The 22,884-nt window shown below is 44.7% G+C and overlaps 1 protein-coding gene and 1 long non-coding RNA gene across 2 annotated transcripts in view; one reads left to right on the plus strand and one right to left on the minus strand.

Moving 5' to 3' along the window:
* Positions 1–22,884, minus strand: part of LOC146193429 (venom allergen 5-like) — a 92,217-nt gene that overhangs the window by 20,400 nt on the left and 48,933 nt on the right. Inside the window, exon 4 of the mRNA XM_084600548.1 lies at positions 15,126–15,129. Within this exon, the coding sequence (XP_084456674.1) occupies positions 15,126–15,129 (4 nt within the window). The remainder of the gene's footprint in view (positions 1–15,125; positions 15,130–22,884) is intronic.
* LOC146193430 (uncharacterized) lies at positions 3,610–11,022 on the plus strand. Its single transcript, XR_014706453.1, has 3 exons — positions 3,610–3,838; positions 5,710–5,859; positions 10,702–11,022. It is a non-coding gene; the product is annotated as an uncharacterized LOC146193430 (long non-coding RNA).

Genomic DNA, 22,884 nt, shown 5'->3' on the forward strand with positions numbered 1-22,884 from the left:
TGTCTGGTATCAAAAAGCGGTCCTCGGACCATGTTAGACAGTCAAGATTGAGGCTCCGTGCTTAGCACGTATTTACACCCCCTAGGCTTTAACCGAAACGCTCGGTAGGAAAGTAAGGGCCTGTAAAGTGACTTGTCTGGGTGAGAGTCTTCATTTTCTTTTAAGTTACACTTGTCTGTGTGACTTCCCAGGCAGCACAAAGCATTGGGCCAATGTTGTAAGTACGACGGCAAGCAGTGGCCCTACATTGGGCCAGCCTAACCAGCATGCTCCCAACATAGGACATGCCAGTCAACACAATGTCCAACAATGGCCCAGTCTAGCCAGTGCTCTCCCATTGTTTGGCGCTGCCAGTAGCCAACACTGGCTAGCTTGGGCCAAGATTTACAGTGAGTTCCGGATATTGGCACTGCCGTACATACAGAATGTCTATGTTGGACCGAGATTGCCGTTGTTCCTCCAATAATGGTCGCACGGGCTTTAAAACTGGCTATAATGGGCCAATCTGTCCTGCCTTCCTCCGTCATTGGGTTTTCCGTTTTTTAAAACTGGCTACAATGGACCAAGTTGTCCTGTGTTCTTCCGGCATTGGATGTTCCGGTTTTTAAACATGGCTACAATGGACAATGTTATCCTCTGTTCTTCCAGTATTGGATGTTCAGTTTTTTAAAGATGGCTACAATGGACCAAGTTGTCCTGTGTTCCACTGTCGTTGGCAGTTCCTTTTTTAAAACTGGCTACAATGGACCATGTTATCCAGTGTTCTTCCGGCGTTGCCCGTTCAGTTTTTAAAACTGGCTACAATGGACCAAGGTGTCCTGTGTTCTTCCGACGTTGACCGTTCCGTTGTTTTAAAATGGCTGTAATGGACCATTGCAATTTGTCTTGTGTTTTTCCAGTATTAGCTATCCCTGTATGAAAAATGCCCACGATGGACCACTTTTTCCCCTGATCTCGCAAATGTCATTGCCATCCTAAAAACGCAGCTTTAATGGGCTGCCGAAGTGAATATTTTCCGTTGACCATTCAATCAAAACAAATTCTCCATTTTTATGGTTGAATACACGTGCGCTGGACGCCAAACCGCGGCATTTAATTCCGACAACATTTCAGCCGATCGTTCGGACCTCACCAAGTACCACGTACGGGACGACAATTACTATAACGCATTCAAGCACGTACTGCTGCAACTGTCTGGATTCGTCTTTTCGGTGCGCTCATATGCGGCGCACCTTTGGGGGTCAGCTATATGTGTTTATGGTTTTAGCCTATTGGCATGCATGCAGATTTCGTCGCAGGCGCATACGTTTGTCGCACAATTATATCTAATGATAGCACGACCGTGCGACCACATATGTATACCCCAGACCGGCTAGCACTCATGACCCAATATGCCTGTATTGGACGCCGATTACATCCCTGCATCTATACGTAACCTATAGTACAAATCCAGTTGTCAGTGAGAACGCGCATAAAAACGAAATCGTCTCGCCATAGCATGTTCATGTGACAATAAATTAGTGATTAGAAGGTAGCTTTTTCATTGCCGAGAAGGAAAACGTTGCCTCAAGTTGAAGGAACAAATGACCATTTTCTCAGCGATGTTTTTGTTCTAGTGCTTTTGTATTATCCATAAGGAACTACGCGCAGCATCGTCTGTTTACCTGGAGAAAGGACCGAATACGATGTGTGTACATTCTAGACGCAATCACTGGAAAATGAAAAGCCGGAAGACTCGCGAGGTTACCATTTTAGTTTTGGGCATTCACACGGTGGTAAAAAAAAAAATGACAGTTTTTCGTGCAGACTGCGAGCATGAAGGCCCCGGTACATTTATGTGGCGCACAACATATATATCGCCAATAAACAAAAAAAAAATAGTTTTTTCCGCCTATTAGTTTAGAGTTTGACCATTCCAACCGCGCTAGGCGGTGGCAAAGGAATAAAAAAAAACTGTACAGGAATGAAAATAATGTGCGCTGTCGAGTCATTCGAAAAAACGAATGCAGCCTACAAACTCTGTTTTAATGAGGCAGTTTTCCATGCCCTTTCCAATTCTTTCATTCTACTAAAATGATTTGGAATACGTTGCTTGCTCATTGAACGTTATCGTCTTTTTGTGCAATCCGCGTTAAGGTGAAGGTGATTGCGAAAAACGTCTGTGTATTGCCTGATGCCACAGCGCTTCAGGACCTCGACGCGCACAAAATTGATTCTGAATCATTCATTGCTGTGTCTGTCACCGTCGATTTGCGAAGTCGAGACAAAACATGAGCGAAGAAATATTGTTACAGCTGGAGAATGATGAGGACGAAGTGGCGCGCTCGTTTGTGGAAGATTAAGAAAAAGAAGTGCGTCGAATGGGCGGCCCTCGTAGCCTGGCTCCTTGGCTGTTCCTCAATGTATATATCTTTAATCCTCTTTTGTAAATATATTTCTCCCTGTTACAAAATTATATGCCAAAATTTAAAAACCTTGAACAATTCACAAATTCCGTAGAATGTTCAGAACAGCGCGGTGCGCTATAATTGGACAAAGGCTTTATCGATGTGGCCATAATTACTTGCGCAACAAAATTATGCAAGGTGTTTTAATGGTTTTGAAAGCTGAGGTAGTGTAGAATAGGTGGAAAAAGTTTAAACAATGTGAAAACTGTTTTTGTTTTCCTAAAAATTTTCAATGTTCGCTGTTTTCTGTAAATTAGCGCGATCGTATCTCTGTATCCAAATGTCATAAAAATATGAGCTTTAGCTGTTTGCGGATAATTATGCTGAGAACATATTGTGGAATTTTTGCTGCTCTACCATGAACCTTTTCTGAAATAAAGGCCTGCAAATTAGGAAAATTTTCGTTTCCGATGTTTAGAATTTTTATAAAAACATCTACTCATACCCGAAAAGCGAACATTAACTGAATACAAATAAAAGCATGTATATATTTAGTCGGATAATTTTCAGCTAGCTAACTTGAGCATAATTTGTATAATCTATAACCAAAGTTGGCCAGAATAGAAGAGGAGCTCGGAACTCCGCCTCTTTGACATTATTAATCAGTCATCACGCAACAGTATATAATATTTTGAAGTAAATATAAAAGGTCGAGCGACCATCCTTTGTTCGATCATAGGTGGCGAAAGGGAGGGGACGCGCGCATTTGTCGACGCACCAGCTGTATGGATTTACGCAAGAATGTGGATGGTAGATGGGGAGGCTTTCTATTTTTTTAGAAAATGTTTGTCCGTGGTTGGCTTGAAGAAACAATGCGTTTGCGAACACACAAAACAAAACTATTTATTAGAACTCGACTCGAGCGGTGCGCGCTGGCGGCCGCTCATCGGCACGGTCCGAAGTCACGGCTGGCCGGTGCAAGCAGAAGAAGGCTGGGTAAAGGAGGAATGGAATGTTGAGAGGGTCGTTGGTCCTTCGTTCCCACGCGCAGCCCTTGCGAACACAACACCGCGGCGGGAATCACGCGCTGGTTGAGCGGGTCGTTGTTCCCCCTCGCCTACGCGTCTACGTGCAAGACACAACAGACAGCATCCCCAGCTGCGCTGCTGTGCGGCCTCCTCTCGAAGCGTTCATTTCAGAGCTTGTTGGAGACGCTACAAGACTTGTGACAGCTTCTTAAACCTTTCTTTAATTTCTTCCCTCATTAATTTTCTTTTTCATTGTGCTGTGCATAGTTTTCTCTTGCGCCTATACATGTCCATGTGCTCCGGTTGGTGCTTGCTACATATCAGTGAATAGCTGAGCTGTGAAATGTCGCCGGAGTACGGATTACAGCAACGGCGGGATACCATCGGCATTATCAGACTCAGTGAACGCCGTCATCTAAGACCGTGAGTATATATCTTTGCAGCATGCCATTGCTTCATGATTGGTTCTATATAATCTACCAGTCCCAAATGTTCTCTTTCCTTATTCTCCTCGAAACAACTGCGCGAAGCATGACTTCAAGAACTAAGCGAATTTTCGTCCGGGTTACATGCAAGCAAGTGCGTGGACTTATTTGCTGGCTGCGATATGAATAGCATTTGCGCCGAAAATAGAGGAGCCGTGCGTAACAGGTGTGTATGCCACCAACACGTGACAGAACACTGCAGGCAGCCATTTGCGCAGTTTTTTGACTGTGCAGCGTGCCGCAATCAATTAGTAACCAGATACTATGCGCCCGGCTTTGTACATATATTTTGGAGAGCCTCTCTTCTGCGCGCAGGAAGGCTTGTTCACACAGTTTTTGGATTTTGTTAAGAGTTAAGGGCAGTTTTTGTTTTCAGATGTACAGACGAAGTTTTGAAAACTGTTCGTGCCGTCTGTGCAAGCGAATTTTACAGTGGGGCAGACATGTGCGTGATGCCGCTTGATGACTAGGCTATAATTAAGTCATAATGAACCTCCACTTTTATAATAGTTAATATCATATTGAGGAATTGAAAGCCGTGAACAGCGCAAGTGAGCCCCTTTTCAAAATTTTCTTAATCGACGCCCCCCTTCTGAGCACGTGCCTTCAGGTGAGGGCGTTATCAGAAAGCGGCGACAATAGGAGAGCGATTTCGCAGACGCGCTTCGAGGGCGGGGGAAAATAACAATACAAGCAAAAAGGCACATCAGCCGTGTATGCACTGCGTCCCTGTCACTGCAAAGTAAACAACGTGCACGCGGGACACAATGTACAAAACATTGACGGCCGGTATGAGGCAACCATATCGTCCGAAATATTTTGCTCGCGAAGCGCTCGATGACGGCGCGCACTTTCAGGCGAAATGGGACAGGACGTCAGGTCCGCCTGTTCGGCAATTACAGCTCTTTGTACCTCACGTGCCGTACCGTATGCATGAAGTGCACGCCATAGCCATCGTGCAAGAATGTTGAAACCGAAGCAGCGATCCACGTATTCTAATTCTATAGGAAATCACTTGGGAGTAGAAAAGAGCAACTTAATATGATGTGCATGGTTCTTTAATGAACGATATGTATAAATGGACGGTTGAATAGTTACAGTAATGGAGTGTTCCGCTAGAATTGTTTACGGCCGTGACCGCAATAAACGTTACTCATATTGCTCTTAGCTTTAAGCTCTGGCATTGATAAGCCTATCTAAAGAACCGACTGGCAGTGACAGGTTGTTTACAGCTGTTGATCAAAAGGTAGGCCATCATGCTATTATTGCAGGCATATTTGCTTCTTTTTGTACCTCTGTTTACTAAAACTTAATTTTGTTCCCCATTCCTAGGGACGCTGCACCTCTTACAACACTCACTGTTCAGTCGCTTTTATTCAAGTATACAAAAAGGAGGAAATGCGCATGCACTCATAGGATAGCCTGTCTTTCCGTAAACAGCTGCAAATAACACGCCACTGCTCCTCGCGGTACCTTGGATGAAGTTTTCAATGGGGTTACCTGAGATGCCAAGCAATTGCTGTAATATTTATACCAATCACTGCAGTGAAACAGAAAGGTAACACTGCATCACTTTAACTGCTGCATGCACCTATAAACGTGCCTTAATTTATTGCCTATTCTTATAGACGCAGGACCTCTTACTATAGGCTTTGTTCAGTAAGCAACCGTCTTTCATTGCTTCAATTTATATCTCTCCACCACTTTCTTGTTGCTCTGGGTGTGATCATTTGATTTCATTGTTCAAATCATATTGTTTTATCATGTGTGAATGATTTAGCCTGCACATACATGCTTTCATTTTTTTAGATGCGCATCGGGAGCGTTTTCTACGTAGAAGTGGATCGATTGAGTTGTATCACTAGTGCGAAAGCCGACAACCCCCAGAAGATATGTGTCCTGTGGTTGGGAGGGAAATAAAGAAGAAGAAAATCAGCGGAAAAGCCTGCCTAAAAAAAGGTAGCACTGCATCAATGTAACTGCTGCATGCACCTTTAAATATGCCTTATTTTTATTGCCTATTCTTATAGACGGTGGACCTCTTGCTATTGGCTTTTTGCAGAAAGCAACCGCCTTTCATTGCTTCAATTCCTATCTCTCCACCACTTTTTTGTTACTTCGAGTGTGATCCTTTGATTTTATTGTTCAAATCATATTATTAAATCGCCGGTGAATGATTTCGCTTACACATACATGCTTTCATTTTTTTTAGGTGCGCATCGAAAGTGTTTTCTACGTATAAATGGATCGATTAAGTTGTATCACTGGTGCGAAAACCAACAGTTCGGTACCCCCAGAAGATTTGTGTCTTGTGGGTGGCAGGGGTATAAAGAAGAGAATCAGTGGAAAAGCCTGCCTAAAAACTTACAAAGATGGCGCAAAAGCGAAATGCTGATCAGGGTTAGAGTCTGATTACTTTTGTTATCCCATTTCACCTGCTAGGTGATGTGACATATATGAAGTACCTTAGTATAATTTGTGGTATACTCACTGAAAATTGTGTAGACGTTAACTTTTTTCTCGTTCAATTATTTTGAGTGACGCACGAATTGGAATAAAACGAAGTCATCCACACGTCTAATGCCCATAGACATTAGATGCGTGGATGAGTTCATTAATTGTGTTCCTATGTGAGCATGCAGTAGTTTGTCGAATATATTAATATGTTAAAAGGTGATTTTTTTACTGTTAACTGGAGTAATACATATGCTCCATATCATAGCATTATTCGCCTGTAGTTTGTATCTGCTCTTTCCTAAATTGTATTCTACAAAGTATACGTGTGTCATCTCGTACGTCTATTTAACTAGCGAACAATTTGCAATCGAATCCCTTTTGTGATGTTTCAGCTACAAATAATGTATGACAGTTGTGACAATATAGGTAGCTTTAGGTATAACATATAGCGCGAAAATCTTTAATATATGCGATGATATTTTTATTCACCGCATTGGCTAAACCAGCCTGTTGAAGAGACGAAATGAAAACAGATATGGATGTCTTCGGACAGGAACAGTAATCGTGGTGCCATGACCATTTTTTAATTAAATTTTCATATGTCGTGGGCTAATGCCTCGACACAAAGGAATGACCCTTAGGTTTGCCAGATGCGGCGTAGTATTCTCGAAAAAAAAAAAAAACGCCTATCACTACAGCTGGAAAACGCCGTTTTTGTCGTTTCAAAAAGTTGCACGTTTGGAGGCCGGCTGGTTGCGTAAAATTTTGTCATCCACTGTTTTTTACTCACCGCATTTGGGTAACGTTTACTTGTATAAGAAGTATTAAAAGTGTGTTTTATTGATGCAGTTGATTTAGTAAAAAATCGCAAACTTTGCTTCAAGAACAACGCGCTACAAAAATGTTAATGTTCAACCTTACATACTGGCGTGACGCATTGCGTTGTTTGCACTAAAATATTCTGTGTTTATTACGCATGTCATATTGTTAATTTAAGGCAGAATTTGGAGCTCTAAGCTGCTATGTGTGTTCTCTGTAACGCCACCAAAAGTATTATGCTGGAAAGCGATTTGTTTAAGATTGTAATTATAAAAATTACACATTGAAAAATCATCTTCAAAAATATAGTATTGTTAGTGGTGGTCAAAGCTGACAAATGGAATAATATATTAATAACCTAGATTGAATACTATTGCACCTAGCAATAAAAAAGAATGCAGGACAGAGAAAAAGTTCAGCCTTCACTTGCGTTCTGCCATGAAATTGACAGAAATAGTGAATTAATACCATTTTAGGCTATATTAAGTATTTGTCCCAGAAGCAGAAAAACGGTGTATAAGCACTGACAATGTTTTAAATTTTACTTAAGGTATAATGTAACTAAATTAAGCAAATACTAAATTGAAGTTTTGATGCCTATTCCATAAGGGGGAGCCATATAAGCACATCTATAGAACAAAAACAAGCATTTTTATATTTCTAATATTACATTTTGCATAATTCAATATATTTACTGACTCAAATTAACAAAGTACTTTGCATTGTTTCCACAGATTTTGATAAAAATTGATGTTGCGGCCGTTTCTTCAATTCTAATCAGTTTTCCTTATTTTACCATTTTCTTACTTTTGTCCAATTTCAAAATAATATGCAGATACACACAAATCTAGAGCTTCAAATTTTTTCAGAAATAAAGAATGGAACCTAGATAATGTAGAAAAATAGTTTCTGTGCCAAGATATTATTGGATCTTGCAAGAATGCAGGCTGAGTTTGGCCATTATCAGCACAAGCACTTGGTTTATTATTTAATGTTATATTTTTAAACAGTATAACGCAACACTTTTTAGTCCGTGATATTTTTGAGGTACTGAAGATTTTTGAGAGGGATTTGAATGAAAATCGAAGATGATCTTTTTTTAATTGCAGCAAATTTGCCCTTTACTGCTGTTTTCGAATTCTGAGCAATTTTGATGCGTTGTGGAGAACACACCTAGTGGTCTGGAGCTCCAGATATTGCCTGGAATTAAGAACATGCGTCAGGAAGTGAAAACATATTTAGTGCAACCAACCTAATGCATCATATGCCAGTACATAAGGTTAAAAATGAATATTTTTGCAGCGTATCGCTCCTGAAGAAAAGTTTGCGATTTTTTAATAACACAACTCCAAAAACAAAATAGGTTTCTAATAGTGTTTGTAAATATAAAACCTGCATATATTTAGTGAGTAAAAAAGAGCAGATGACAAAATCATGGTATCCAAACTTGCAACATTTTGAAATGGCAAAAACAGCGTTTTCTACCTCTAGAGATATACCATACAATTGTTTTTTTTCGAGGAGACTACGCGTATCTTGAAAAACTAAGGTTAATTCTTTTGTGTCTAGATACTTGCCCACCACAAATAAGAATTTCATTGGAAACGAAAGATGGCCATGGGACCTCGATTATGTTTCTTATCTAAGGCACCCATAATACGCTGTGAGAAAGCCAATATCAAGGGCTTTTTTTAATATTCCATATTTCGAACGGTTGTGCCATCTAAGAAAATTAGAAAGCTAGGCACACCTTAGGTGTAGCCAGCCCTCACTTTCTGTTACAGCTGCATTTGCTAAGCTGAATTAATGCGTTGACTACTTTATTTTAGCCACGAATATAGCGCTATTACGTGTCAATTTTAAAGAAAGGCCGCAGTGACGCGATTCCTGTAGAATTTGTAAGTGAAATCTGTAAACCTTACAAATCTACCCACATATATGATCTCTTGCAGGTTTTATTCAAGCTACATTACACCTGCTGCGCCCCATAGCTTGAGCCAAGGGTTATAAATAAACCATTAGAAACAGACGTTGGAAACCGGTGGTGCATTGCTGGCAGCCACTTAGGACAGCGCAGAAAATTTTTATTTTGTACGTGGGGAAGTGAGGTTATTCGCTTCAAGTACTAAATATTCACTTTAGACAATAAATAGGACTTACAGAGTCGGTGAGCACGTTCGAAAACCCCTGTTTCAATATTTGCGGTTAGAAACCTCATGTGTACCTTTTTTTCCAGCTGTAGATAAATTCCGGGTTATGTAGATACCGAAACCGTTACCAGCCCATTCGCGCACCTCAACTGTGCTGCTCACAACATGATTTTGAGCGGACAAAACAACCTGCCGCTAAGATTGCTAGCCCCATGCATGAGTAAGGGTGATATGCTGGCGATGGTTGCTTCGCGTCGGCCCTTTGGCGCACATGAAGGCTCGAGTTACAATGAGCGCGCCGAACTTTGCAATGCGGATAATGACTACAAAGCGGTAAGGATATAAATGAATTTAACAGTATTTTTCAGCTGTAAAATACAAATACAGTCTTGTTGGACGATGTGCTGGCGCGGACGAAGAAACCATAGGCAACTTGTAGGTCTAACGCTACACAGGGCTGTCGAGCCAAGCCAAGTCCTCAATTGTATTGTCCGGGAATCAGATTTCTGTATTTTTGTGGTTTCCTATTGTATCTGGCATTCAAAATGCAGACGTGAGGGTTCTTTATCACAAATAATCAAACGTGGATTGTGCCGGTACTCTTCAAAGTAGCAACACCATTTATTGTGTAAGTCATTATTCAGTAATTTAGGTAAATAATGTCAATAAGGATTCCAAACAAAACCATTTCTGTGGCGCTCAAGGTAGCTTCCAGCAATATATATCTGGTTTCCTTTGCCTGCCTCCGAAATGTTTATTTTTATCCCTTGGATCAAATTTGCTTGGACAAGCAGTATATGTGTAAAAATGATGCACCTGTGAGCTACCCGTTTAAGTGAGCTCCCGTTTAAGTGAACTACCCACAAAACCAGTCAAAAGCGTATATCAGCTAACCAGCGGCCAGTGCAGCAGTCGTGGGCTTAGCTCGCTTGTGTATATTATATCTTGCCATTTAAAAAAAATGAAAATGGTCGCCGAACATACTCTTGGTAACGATTATTAGTATAAACTGTTTGCACATCGCAGAAAGCGTAGGAGCGGCAAAAAACTAGCGCGCCAGTCATATGCGGAGACAGCCGATAATCAAGCACTAATTCCTAGTGTGGGATGAAACACTGGCTGTCTCAGCCGTATTGCTGTGGAGGCGATCAAAATGCAACAGGTCACATGCTATGCAATGTATGTGCGTCTTTCATCCTAATAAACCCAAGGCAGCTGAAACTAGTCTGGAACTCATCAGTATAGTGTTTCTCATTGACCATAAATTTCGGTACATAAATCCTGGAATTTTCTACATCTTCCTAAAATAATGCGCGCGATTTTATATGCCTCGTAATAGTGTTGTAAATTTTGTTTCCTCATTGTTTTTGCGCAGGTGCCATTTGCGAAAAAGTTGGGGTGGACGATTTGGAGGCACACGCATTTATTCGCAGGTGGCTGCCTGGTTCCTGTGACAGGGGGGGTGGAAGAAAAAGGCGTTATGCTGAAACCTCCCCTGGCGAACCAGGCATGCCACCTGTGAATGCAATTGCAGGGTCAGCCCCCTCACTACGCCTATGAGTGTGCCCTCCAGCTCCCTGGCCCCTTCCACTTCCCGAGAGCCCGCCCTGCCCTGACCAACCCTGCCACTGCCCCGCTAACTGCTGCTGTGTGTGCCCTCAGCGCTGGCTAGTAACAACTGCCGTCTATAGTAACAATTGCAATAAATATTATATTTTTGTGAACCATGCCCTTGTTTTGTGAATATCTACTGGTTGCTCATGAGCAACAATTTGAATTTATATGGCCACTCCTATTTGAAAGGCCATTATTGTCCCAGCAAGTTCGATGTGCTGTCACGAATATGGCTAGAATGAAAAAGGCTGCATTTTATGGCCTGCACAGGCAGTGCCACAAAATGTGTAATCTTGACATCATCAATGGCACATGAATGGAGTAGCCGGTGTACCCATAAACCATTGGATTAATATTGGTATCGACAATATGCGGCCTGAATGGAGTAGCCAGTGCACCTGCAATGGCTAACCATTGGTATGATATTGGCATTGACAATGGGCCATCAATGGAATAGCTGGTATTAAACAAATATTGGTAATGCAATAATGGTATAATGCTGGACAGTATTGGCAAGAATCATGGTGCATGAATGGAAAGTCTAATATTGTGCCTACATTGGTGGCTCCAGCTTGGTTGAACACTGGACCAATCTTGGAACGAAAGATGGGCCAAGAATGGAGAATGTAGTAAAATGCCCAAATGCCAATATCAGTCCAATATTGATGCCATTCTTTTCCAGTGATGAACCATTGTTGGACCAATGCTGGTGTGCTGCTTGGGTTGTTGCTGTAACTTTGCCTATGTATACTATTTTGCTTCTGTAAATATATATCTCCTCCTGACCATCATCATATCATCGTCTTCTGCTTCGTACCTGCCGAAGACAGTATAAACATAACTGGCGCAGCACGCCAGGGTTCGGCAACCAGCGACCACGAGCATCACCCAGAGCACCCAGGCCCTGGGAACCCACTAGGCAACAAGCGTCCGCACGTCCAGCCAGAAGCAGCAAGGTGATCCAGGCCCCGAACCAGAGGCAGCGTTCTGGGGAAGGACTCCGACGAGGCTGCGGCACCAAGGGACGGAGACCCCAACTGGCGACACCAGCACGGGTAAGCGGGATTTCTTGCGCTTTGTTGAAGTGGCTATGGCTCAAGTGTAAAGTGGCGTATGGTTTTAACACGGAGCATGATGGCGAGCGTAGGCGAGAGAGAGACAGGGGAAGATATAACAGATGACAGCCAGCAGTCGCAGCAAGCGACAACTCAGCCTGTTGCAGGAGCGCTACGTGAAGTAGCGGAGATGTCGGTATCCGATGCGGTTGCAATTCGCCGCATGGAACTAGATTTTGAGCTGGAAAAATTGAAAATTCTTTCACAGGAACGCCTAGAGTTACAGAAACTTGGGCTAGATCCAGCGGTTGCAATGGCGATAGCGGGAAGCGGGCAGACGTCTGTAAGGTCAGACATTGACGATTAGCGTCGAATGGGGCCCGATCCAGTCTCCCAATGCGCTAAAGTCCTTAAGGGACTGAAGCTGCCGTGTGACGCGGACGTGCCGTTATGGCTCTAGGAAGTCGAGAGAATTTTCACGACGTACAAGGTGCCAAACGAAAACCGCGTTCACTTAATCATGCCAGCACTAGCTGAGCGTGTCAGGTACCTTCTCCGTAACCTCGGGGACGATGAGTGTGGCAGCTACGAGTCGGTAAAAACAGCCGTTTTAAATGAGCTGGAGCTTAACCCCTCAGAATACCTCGAACGCTTTGAGCGCGCGACGACACGCCGCGATGAAACTTGGGCGCAGTTCACCTCGCGCACTATGAGGTACTTTCAGTGCCACCTTCGGTCACGGGACGTAGAAACCAAAGACGACCTGGTATCATTGATCATCGCAGATCGCATAAAGGGTAGCTTGAGCCCTGAGGGCTTAGAGTATGTGCGTCTTCGTGAGGAGGACAGGTGGCTAAAACCGGATTAAGTATCCGACGTTCTCCAGTCGCTCGAACAGGCTAAGGGCAAGGGGCGCGCAGCGAAACAAATTGTTGTGTATGCAGAAAAACCGAAGGGACCCCCGCAAGCGGCGAACAATGATAGCAAACGGCCAATTCAGTGTTATGAGTACCGCGCATCTGGCCACCGAGCCAAGGAATGCCCTCGCGCTTCAAAAAACGTGCAGAAGAAGGAAAAACGCGCTCGAGCTCAAAAAGTAGCTGTAGCCAAAGTAGAGGCATGCGAAACACCGGTGTCAGTAACCTCCCAGACAACCTTAGTAGCAGAGATGAAAACGCCCTAGTCATTCGACGAGGTACGCAAATCGAAGCTACAGCAGGTGGAGATTGAGTGCGCAGGGATACCGGCGACAGCTATAATTGATACCGGTAGCGAGATAACCGTGGTTAGGGAAGGCCTCGTGCCAAGTATATGTCGGGAGCCATCCGGCTCGATAAAGCTAGTTTCGGCTTTTGGGGAGACGGTTAACGCAAAACTGGTCACTCTTGCGGTAAGCATCAGGCGGCCCACCGCACACATAGCAGGTCCCGAGGCAGTAGACATTGTATGCGCGCTTTCTGATAAGCTGGCGGAGGGAGTGGATTGTTTGCTCTCCAGGGAGGATTGGGAACTGCTTTCGGAGATAGACAGTCGTTACAAGGCCCTTGTTATGAATAAGGCCTGCCCTCTGTCTGAAGCAGTTAACGCGTCTGTCACCATGGCGGAGCAGAGCGCAAAGCTGAGCTCTACATCACACGAGGAGCAAGCGGCGGGGCGTGAGGCAGACAAACTAATGAGTGGTGAGCAGGGTGTGGCGACTGAACAGCCCTATGAAGTAAATCTGGAAGAAAGCGAGAAGGAAGATGTAATCTCGATCCAGGATGACACGGACGCAGCCCTAAAACAGCGCCAGGTATTCCGATCCGACCAAGTATCAGACGAAACCTTAAAGAAAGCGTGGGTTGACGCAAAGGCAGGGAAGGCAGGCATGTTTGTTCCAGACGGCTTGTTGTATCACTGGGACTCGATCTCCGGTAGCAAAGTGAAGCAGCTTGTGCTCCCCCTTGGCAGGCTTGAAGAGGTACTCTGCCTTGCGCATGAGTCCCTTTGGGGGGGCCATTTGGGGCCAAGGAAGACAAAGACCAGAATTAAGTACAGCTTTTTCTGGCCAGGCTTAGAAGGGGACGTAACGCGACACTGCAGGACATGTCACGGCTGTCAAGTCCGCTCAGACAGGCGAATTAAAGATAGGGTTTCCATCGCACCTCTCACCAGACCCGACCATCCGTTTCAGGTCGTAAATGTCGATATAATCGGGCCGCTCGATGTTCCGTCGAGCAGGGGTCATAGGTACGCTCTCTGCCTCGCTTACTTGTGCACGCGGTGGCCGGAGGTAGTCTGTTTGCGACCCCTAACCGCTAGGGCAACATGCGACGCCTTGCTTACGATTTTAAGCCGCACAGGCATACCTGAGGTAGTCTGTTCAGATCAGGGAACGAACTTCACGGCGCAGCTGACGTGTGAGATGTTAGCAAAACTGGGATGCGCACCGCGTTTTTCGACTCCTGAGCATCCGGAGAGCAACGGGACAGTGGAAAGGTGGAACCGCGTTTTGAAGAACATGTTGTTCCATGTTATTGAGAAAGATCCCAAGAACTGGGATAGACTGGTCCCGTTCGTTCTCTGGGCGTACAGGGAAGTCCCCCATGACACTACAGGCGTGGCGCCGTTCCGGCTCTTATTCGGTAGAAACCCTATCGGAACGATAGCAATTCTGCAGCGAACATGGACAGGCCAGCAACCCCTCCCGAACACACTCAGGGAAGAACCCGCGAAGTATTTGCGACAGCTACGCGAGCAGCTAGAAGTAGCAGCAGAAGTAGCGGGTTTGACGGCGAGCGCACGTCAAGGAGGTTACGCGCAGGCGTATAACGCGTGCACGGAGCAAGACGTTTGTCGTCGGAGACCAGGTATTGCTCTTTGACACAGACCCTGGCAGTAAAATGGCCCCCAAATGGCTCGGTCCATTCGTCGTAACCGCGCAAGAGAGGCAGAACTCGTACAGAATCGACAAGGGAAAAAAGGCTACAGCGATAGTGCATGCGGACAGGCTGCGACCCTACTACGCACGTGTCAGCCATGTCGGAGTAGTTTTCGAGGAAGACGAGGAGTTTGGTGAAATCGAGTACACCCCTCGGTCTGTGCCTGAGAGATGTGGTGGTTGTCTGATAGATGCGAGAAACTCGCACACCTACCTACTCAGGACCGCCTCGAGATCTCGGAGGTGTTTGCCGCTTACGCTGATTTTCTCAGCGAAACGCCGGGAGGGGCACGAGTTGGGGCACATAAGATAGAGCTGCACGAAGGCCACCAGCTCAAACGCACTTTCCCGTATCGCGTGCCGGAGTTATTAAGGAGTGAGGTGAGCCGCCAGGTAAACGAGTTGCTAGACCTCGGGCTGGTGTATCCGGTAGAAAGCGAGTGCGCCCATCCCGTTGTATGCGTAGGTAGGAAGGATGGATCGGTGCACATGTGTGTTGACTATCGCGCTTTAAATGCAGCGACGCGCACGGATGCCTTTCCAATGTCACCCCCTAAAGAGCTCATCATGAGGGTGGGCCGCGCTAGGTATATCACTCTTATCGACTTGCGACGCGGATACTGGCAGGTGCCGGTAGCTCCGAAGAGCCAACATCTGACCGCCTTCGTAACTCACGAGGGACAATATGCTTGGCGCGTCATGCCGTTCGGGCTAAACAACGCCGCGGCCACCTTTCAGCGGATAATGAACACCCTCCTCTCGAAACATCAGGCTTATGCGGCCGCATACCTCGATGACATCGCCAATTTCTCTTCCTCGTGGACTGAACACTTGCGGCACTTAGAAATAATTTTTGATTTGTTGCGCGACGCCAAGCTTAAAGTGAGCCGGGAAAAGTGTCAGGTCGCACAGGCCCACATTAAGTACCTAGGGCACATAGTTGGAGGCGGAACCCATGGGCCCGATCCAGAAAAGATATCGGCCATTCGTGGGCTCGTGCCCCCCTCAACAAACAGACAGCTACGGAGTCTGCTAGGCTTATGTGGTTACTACCGCGATTACGTTGAAGGATACGCCGAGGTGGCCGCACCACTCACGTCTTTGACGAGGCGAGGTGTACCTAACACGATTCCGTGGAGCCAGGAAGCGCAAAACGCGCTTGACAGGCTCAGGTCAGCTCTGTGCGAAGCTGCATCGCTGAACACCCCCGACATTAAAAGGCCATTTTGGCTGTTCACCGACGCGTCCGACGTTGCAGCGGGGGCTTGTTTGGCGCAGATGGGAGACGAGGGACGGGAAAGGCCGATAGCGTTTGCCAGCCACCGATTCACGCCAACACAGACCCGCTGGTCTACGATCGAGCGGGAAGCATTCGCCATTATCTGGGCACTAAAGAAATTTGATCATTGGGTGTACGGGGCAGAAATTAACGTGGTGTCTGACCACAACCCCCTCTCCTATCTCACTACTAGTACGCCTCATGGGGCAAAACTCGCGCGATGGGCGCTGGCCCTACAGCGCTACAATGTGACGGAGACCCACAGGAAGGGGTCAAGCAATGGTAACGCCGACGCGTTAACCCGTGTCCCCAATGTGACTTGGGGCGTAGAGCAAGCACACGCTTCAGCCATGGCCTTTCGGCGATGCGTGAATGTCCCCGCGTACCCGGTGCAATGTTTGATGTGAACGGTAAAGTGCGCGTGAACTTGGCATGAGGACATCCAATTGCTCGCGCGCGGGACTTTCACGAACACTGTCCGGTCCGCCGATGCGAATGTGTGATTTGTTTTGTGCTATACCCATCTTGTGTCGCGATATTCATTTGGTGTTCCATTCACGTGCGAAGTGTCTTACATGTTTTGTTTTCTTCGCGGGTTGTTGCGGCCTTTGTTGTATTAGGCTGAAATGACCGGATTCCAAGCTCATTTACCCTCTTAGGAGTGACGTGTAAGGCCGCATTGAAAAGCGACTCGCGCGTGGAGTCAAGCTTGCGGTCGAACCCCCCACGCGCCTAGGCCAAGGAGCGAGCGGTGTTGTTTTTTTTCTCCTTTTCTCCTCTTTTCTTGGACGCGGGCCCGCGGGGCGCGCGGGAGGCCTGGTTTGTTTCGTCTTTTCGCCCCGAGGCGTCGCCAAGAAGCGAACGAGAGACGCATCCAATTATGAGCCGGGAACAACAGTGGCACGCTTCTGCGAACCACTTTACGGCCAGCTCGTCCAGCGATCGCCCGCCGTGGCGCCAAGCATGGGTGCAGGGAGACGCCGGTAATGAAGCTTTTTGCACTGCCACAAGCGCTCACTAAATGTCCTGCAGAAGGCGACAATAGGCGCAGCACTTAGCCCCCACGCAGCGGCTCATCGGGTGCGAGCAACGGCGACTGTACACTGCTCTGGGACAGTGCCGCCCCCCCCCCCCCTTTTTTCCTCGAACGGGACGGCTGGATGGCCTAGTCTCTAGAGCCCCCGCGGCGTTTTTTTTTACAAAGGCGCCAATTGCAAGGTCTCGTCGCAAACACGCTGAGGAGGGGAGACAAAGACAGGCGCCGTGTGAGAGGGTTCGGGGACCAGCGAGTGGAAAGAGTGTGTGTTTTGAATGTTGTATTTTATTTGAAGTAATTAAGGACCTGGGTCCGAGATTATTCCCAACCCACTGGGGTTGTGGCATGTTTTTAAATAATTTGATTGGCTGCTTCATTTTCGGGACGAATTACCTAAGGTGACCGCCCTTGGGTCTTTGTTGATGTCTGGTATCAAAAAGCGGTCCACGGACCATGTTCGACAGTCAAGATTGAGGCTCCGTGCTTAGCACGTATTTACACCCCCTAGGCTTTAACCGAAACGTCCAGTAGGAAAGTAAGGGCCTTTAAAGTGACTTCTCTGTGTGAGTCTTCATTTTCTTTTAAGTTACAGTTGTCTGTGTGACTTGTTGCTGTAACTTTGCCTATGTAAACTATTTTGCTTCTGTAAATATATATTTCCTCCTGACCATTATCAGATCATCATCTTCTACTTCTGTACCTGCCGAATACAGTATAAACTAACTCCTGTGACATACTTGCATTGATATCAGTGACCATGATGCTTTTTTTCTTTTCTGCCCTTCATAACTTCCTGTATTTCATGATTGCTTCTTTTCAAGAAATCTTAATTTACTGTAACATGCACTGTACAGCTTTTCGCTCTTGTATGTTCATCGTAGATTGCTGTACCAGCAGTGGTGGCGTGTGATGGTTTTATGTTGTTTTTTTTCTTATTTATTCAGACCACCTTAGGTTCAGGTATTGTTATTTTTGAAATGAATTTTGGGGGGTCTGATGTGCTGTGGAAACTGATGTCATGATGACCGCTACACACTTTGTATTTGCTTGTTTTGTATACACAGGCCAAATGCAATTTGCTTCCCCCAGGGAGGAAGGCCCACGTGAGGCGTCGTGCCTTTTCAGCTCCGTACAGAAGTGTAAATAGAAACTCACTTCAATAAATAAATAAATGAACTTCAAATAGCCTGAAACATTATTTGTAGCGGACATCGATTCGAACGCCACTATTAATGGTTTCTTCCCTCCATCCCTCAACCTTTCACCACGGTGTGGATGACAGCTTCAGTATGGGGGATGAGGGCCCGTGGTGGCGCCAAGCACCAACACCTCGTTACAAAAGCTGCCCCTGCTAGGAGTAATCGAAGGTAGTTTCTTGCTTAGGTAATTAATATGAAGTCCCATCTTTATACAGGAGGAATTCATGATGAACAAATTTTTCTAGGTGATTATGCGGAAATAACACTTAAATGACAGTTTCTTTTTTTTTTAATAACGTTGTTTATAGCCTCAAGGCATAATGAAATGTGTAAAAAATACATTTAGGGGGTTAATAAATGAAAGAAAAAAGGTAGGCTGTTCTAATACAGTTCAAGGGAGCGATGATAAGGCCCTTGTGTCCAAGCAATGTACGATAATGAGTTGGTCGGGGAAAGGCCCACTGCTGTCAGGTGCCGAATTCTCGTCGGCTTCAGTGCCGGGCAAACCCACAAAAAGTGGCGAATATCTGCCTTTTGTTTTGGCAGCAACAAATATAATTCTGTTAAGGTTTGACCACCTTGACAATTTCTCCAAACCCTCGTTGGACTTGAGTGCTAAATCCTTGTGTTTAAACCAGACATTAACAAAGCACTATAATCAGCATGTATAAAAATTGTATTGTTTTGTCTATGCTTTCAATGTCATTAATAAATACATTAAATAGTAGTGAGCCTAGTAAGCTACTCTGCGTGACACCTTGTTTCACTGTGAGAAGCGATGAGTTATGTTAGTTGATCCTTACGAACTCAGCTCCATTTTTGAGGTAATATTTTAATACGTCTGAGCATCGCTCACGAATTTCATATGACTCAAGCTTATGAATTCGAATATGGTGGTTCAGACAGTAAAATGCTTTAGTGAAGTCCACTAAAAGGGCTACTGTAAACTTGCTATCTATATTTTGCAGAATGTGATCCTTGAAAGCTAACAGAAACACCTCCGTGGACTTGCTTTTCATAAACCCAACTGGTGCGTGTGTGTTGACAGTAGAAACTGAGAATAAACTTTGTTACCCTCAGGAAAAGAATTTGTAGTAATTTTCTCAAAACCAGAAGGACGAATATAGGTCACTAGTTTCCAAAATTGAGTTGCCTCCTTTAAAATTTACTCATACTTTAGCAATCTTCATTGCATCAGGGAAAATTCCTGATTCCATCAGAAAGTTAAATATATGAACAAGTACAGACGAAATGTCACTTGAGACATACTTTATGGGCTTAATTTGGATGCTATATGCGTTCAAAGCTTACTGTTTGGCAAGGTAATCATGTAATAAACACTTCATTGTGACGTGTTGGCTGAAAGAATATATTTTGAGTTATGCTACTTTCGTGTATGAGTGCCTCCGAGGGATTGTCTGTGGGTGCAGGAACAGGAAAGATTTAACAAAGCAACGAGTTAAGTATTCACTCATTTCTTTTCGATTAGTTCTCGGCCGTCCGAAAAATAGTATCAGGAAAAGAGTTCGTTCTTCGACACCTGAATATACTGTTATTTCCTCCAGCATCAGGACACGGCTGATTTACATTTGCAAACATTAGTTCATAGAAATCAAATGTCGCACATATCAGCTTATCATTTAACGTATTACAAACATTTTTAAGGCGAGAGCCTTTCTAGGCTCATAAAACGAAATCCCGTGCGCGAGAGTCGTGCGCGAGACCTGTCGACGCCTCCTTTAGGCGTTGGATGTGTGTGCGATATTCAGCGAGATGTATTTTCCTTAAGCCTTCCTGCCATCTGCAATCCCACACTTCAACGCGCGCCGAGAACGCCACACAACATGGGGTTGTAGGGCAAGCCCCATAATGCCTAAAATAGATAGTCGTAGTCTTGAGCAGTGGGAGGACCTTCTAGCCGACTCGGACGCACAGCATCAGCTCATGCTGGTGCAGCGGGCCAGAGCCGCTTCTGAGGCCAACGGACTCTTTGACAGGGACTCCCAAGTACTGTACTTTCCTAACCCACTACCCCTAACGCCAATTTTCCCCAGTAAAGTTTATCAATCAGCGCCATGCTACAGGAGCGATGGTGTATCGTCTATCCAAACTCACACTTGCATGAGAGAGTGACAGATAATCGGCCTTTCCTTTCCTGTAAACCAATTATAATAATATTTAGCACTGCAAAGAACGCCGATAAAAGGTAAACATTGAGAGTAAAATGATAGGAGATTAAGGGTACGCTTTCGCCATTCTCCTGTTAAGAGACACCTAACAGACCCTCTGATTTTACCTTCTTTCAGGGTGGTTTCTAATCCTGTCTGTAAGAAAGATGGATAAAGTGTATTTTTTACCTTAATAATTTTAGATGTTGCTTTGTTATCCAAGGCGCTTCGTGGCCTTCTTATATCATTTAATTGTATTTAAGGAAAAGTGTTTAGCATACATAACTGCGAAGAGCGGAATGATTTCTTTATATGCTTCATTTGGTCACCTTTGAATTTTATTGGACTAGTCTTGGAACATGACTGCTTGTTTGAACAGTTGTAACTCTATTTGGAGACGTATTATGTAACTAAAGGTTTGCTTTGTTCAATAGTTGCTACAGGATTGCTGAAGTACGTCAGAAAAACCGGATAATAACCACTCACGTCACAGCAAGCTGTGCCTGCGCCCTAAATGGTCGTGTCAATGATAGTTATAAAAATTCGATTATCGAGGCTGTTTAACAAGTTATGGGATCTTGTTAAACAGTCACATTTGAGAAACCGAAAGAACATAGCTGCGCTTTGAAATCATTCGTATGTACAACATCGTCTAGAAAGGTTATGCTGACGACACCGCCATTGATAAACTTATGTCTTTGTGAAGCGTAGCTCAGGAATGCTTCAAAAGTTAACGAAGTGCATGACATTCCATACGGTAGGCGGTGAACAACTAAAAGTGTTTCGCTTCAGTTTTGCAGCGTCATACTTTCATAGTGATTAATGATCATACAGAATTCGGAAAGAAATTCAAATTTTCTTCGGCTTGCAACAAGGATAGCAATACCGCCGCATTGCAACCTCGAAAGTAAAGAAGCCCTTCGATGGATAAAAAAGAGAATTTATTATGCGTTGAAGACTATTGACTCGCTCCTTCTGACTGGGGAAGAAACTTGGGTATAGTGAGACGACTGAATATGAAACGTCCAATACAATTCATCCGCTCACCAAACTAAGTGCGTGTCCATCATGACCAGAGTGGTCGTGGCTTAACTACCATAGATTCAAGAATTTAAGGCTTTGCACCTGACAGCTGCAATAGCCGAATAAGCTCCCAATGTCTGTATTATGACTAGTGATTCAGAGTACGCTTACGCAGAAAAGAATCTTTAGCGGCAACAAAGCCTGGAATTGGGACGATTGTTCGCGTTTCAGCCCGTCGAAATGTAACGTATGACCCCTATACAACTCCAACTACAGCCGGCTAATGGATTCGTTTCTAATGACACGGGCTGAGCGAGCCAGTCACAGCAGCACGTCCCGAACATGATATGGCCACGCTTTGTAGAATCATTGAAGAACTAAAAACGGCTCCTCGACGAGGGACAAGTGCCGGCAACTTAATATGTGTTGAGAAAACGTGTTTATGAATACACCTTACAACACAACAAGGACGCATGAGCGTCTCGAAATAATCTTAATTTTTAAAATAAAGATAATCAAGCTCACAGCCATGAAGCAGCAATAAAGCTGTGCTTACACAGGTGTCACCATTCACGTGAAGGAGATTTGGCTCACATAATTATCTTGTTATTTTGTCCGTATGCCTGCAAATACATTTGGTGTAGTTGAAAAGAGATATGCACAATTGTTATTAGAGGAATCATGGATATTATCCAAGAGACAACCTCTGTATTTAAACGTTATGTTAGACGATGAAGCAGCTTTTAATGAAGTATTTTGATGGCGTTAACAGGTGTTTAAAAAATTTCCGGTCTGTCCGATATACATTTCACCTCTACGAAATTCAACATTTGCGTCAGTGGCTTGTATGTTTGACATCGGCCGCTTTTTCGGAAGAAGTAATATTTCTTCGAATAAAAGCATGAAGAAACGTAGTATTTCAAGAATTTCGATTCATCAGATCGTTCCAATACGAAGAGGCATACGGTTATCCCATGGTTTCATCAGCTGTCCATAGACTTAAGAAGGTAGGCGGCAGATATGGTATTCATATGTTGCTCTCAGTCACGAAATGAACACAGAAAAGTATGTGCCACAGTCGATAGCAGAGCAACTTTTGCTAAGATAACAAAAACCGAGAGTAGAGCCTGCAGGATAAATCTCCAGGTTAAGTTCGTGTCATGTGCTGAAAGGGCTTTACATATGACGTTGAAATTTCCTCCGGTAAAAGATATATTAGACAGACTGAAAATTCTGCAAAGTGCAAGTATAAGCCACAATAATC

Source organism: Amblyomma maculatum, chromosome 4 (assembly GCF_055883805.1).
Source record: "Amblyomma maculatum isolate TAMU_Amacu chromosome 4, ASM5588380v1, whole genome shotgun sequence".
Classification (NCBI taxonomy): Eukaryota; Metazoa; Arthropoda; class Arachnida; order Ixodida; family Ixodidae; genus Amblyomma; species Amblyomma maculatum.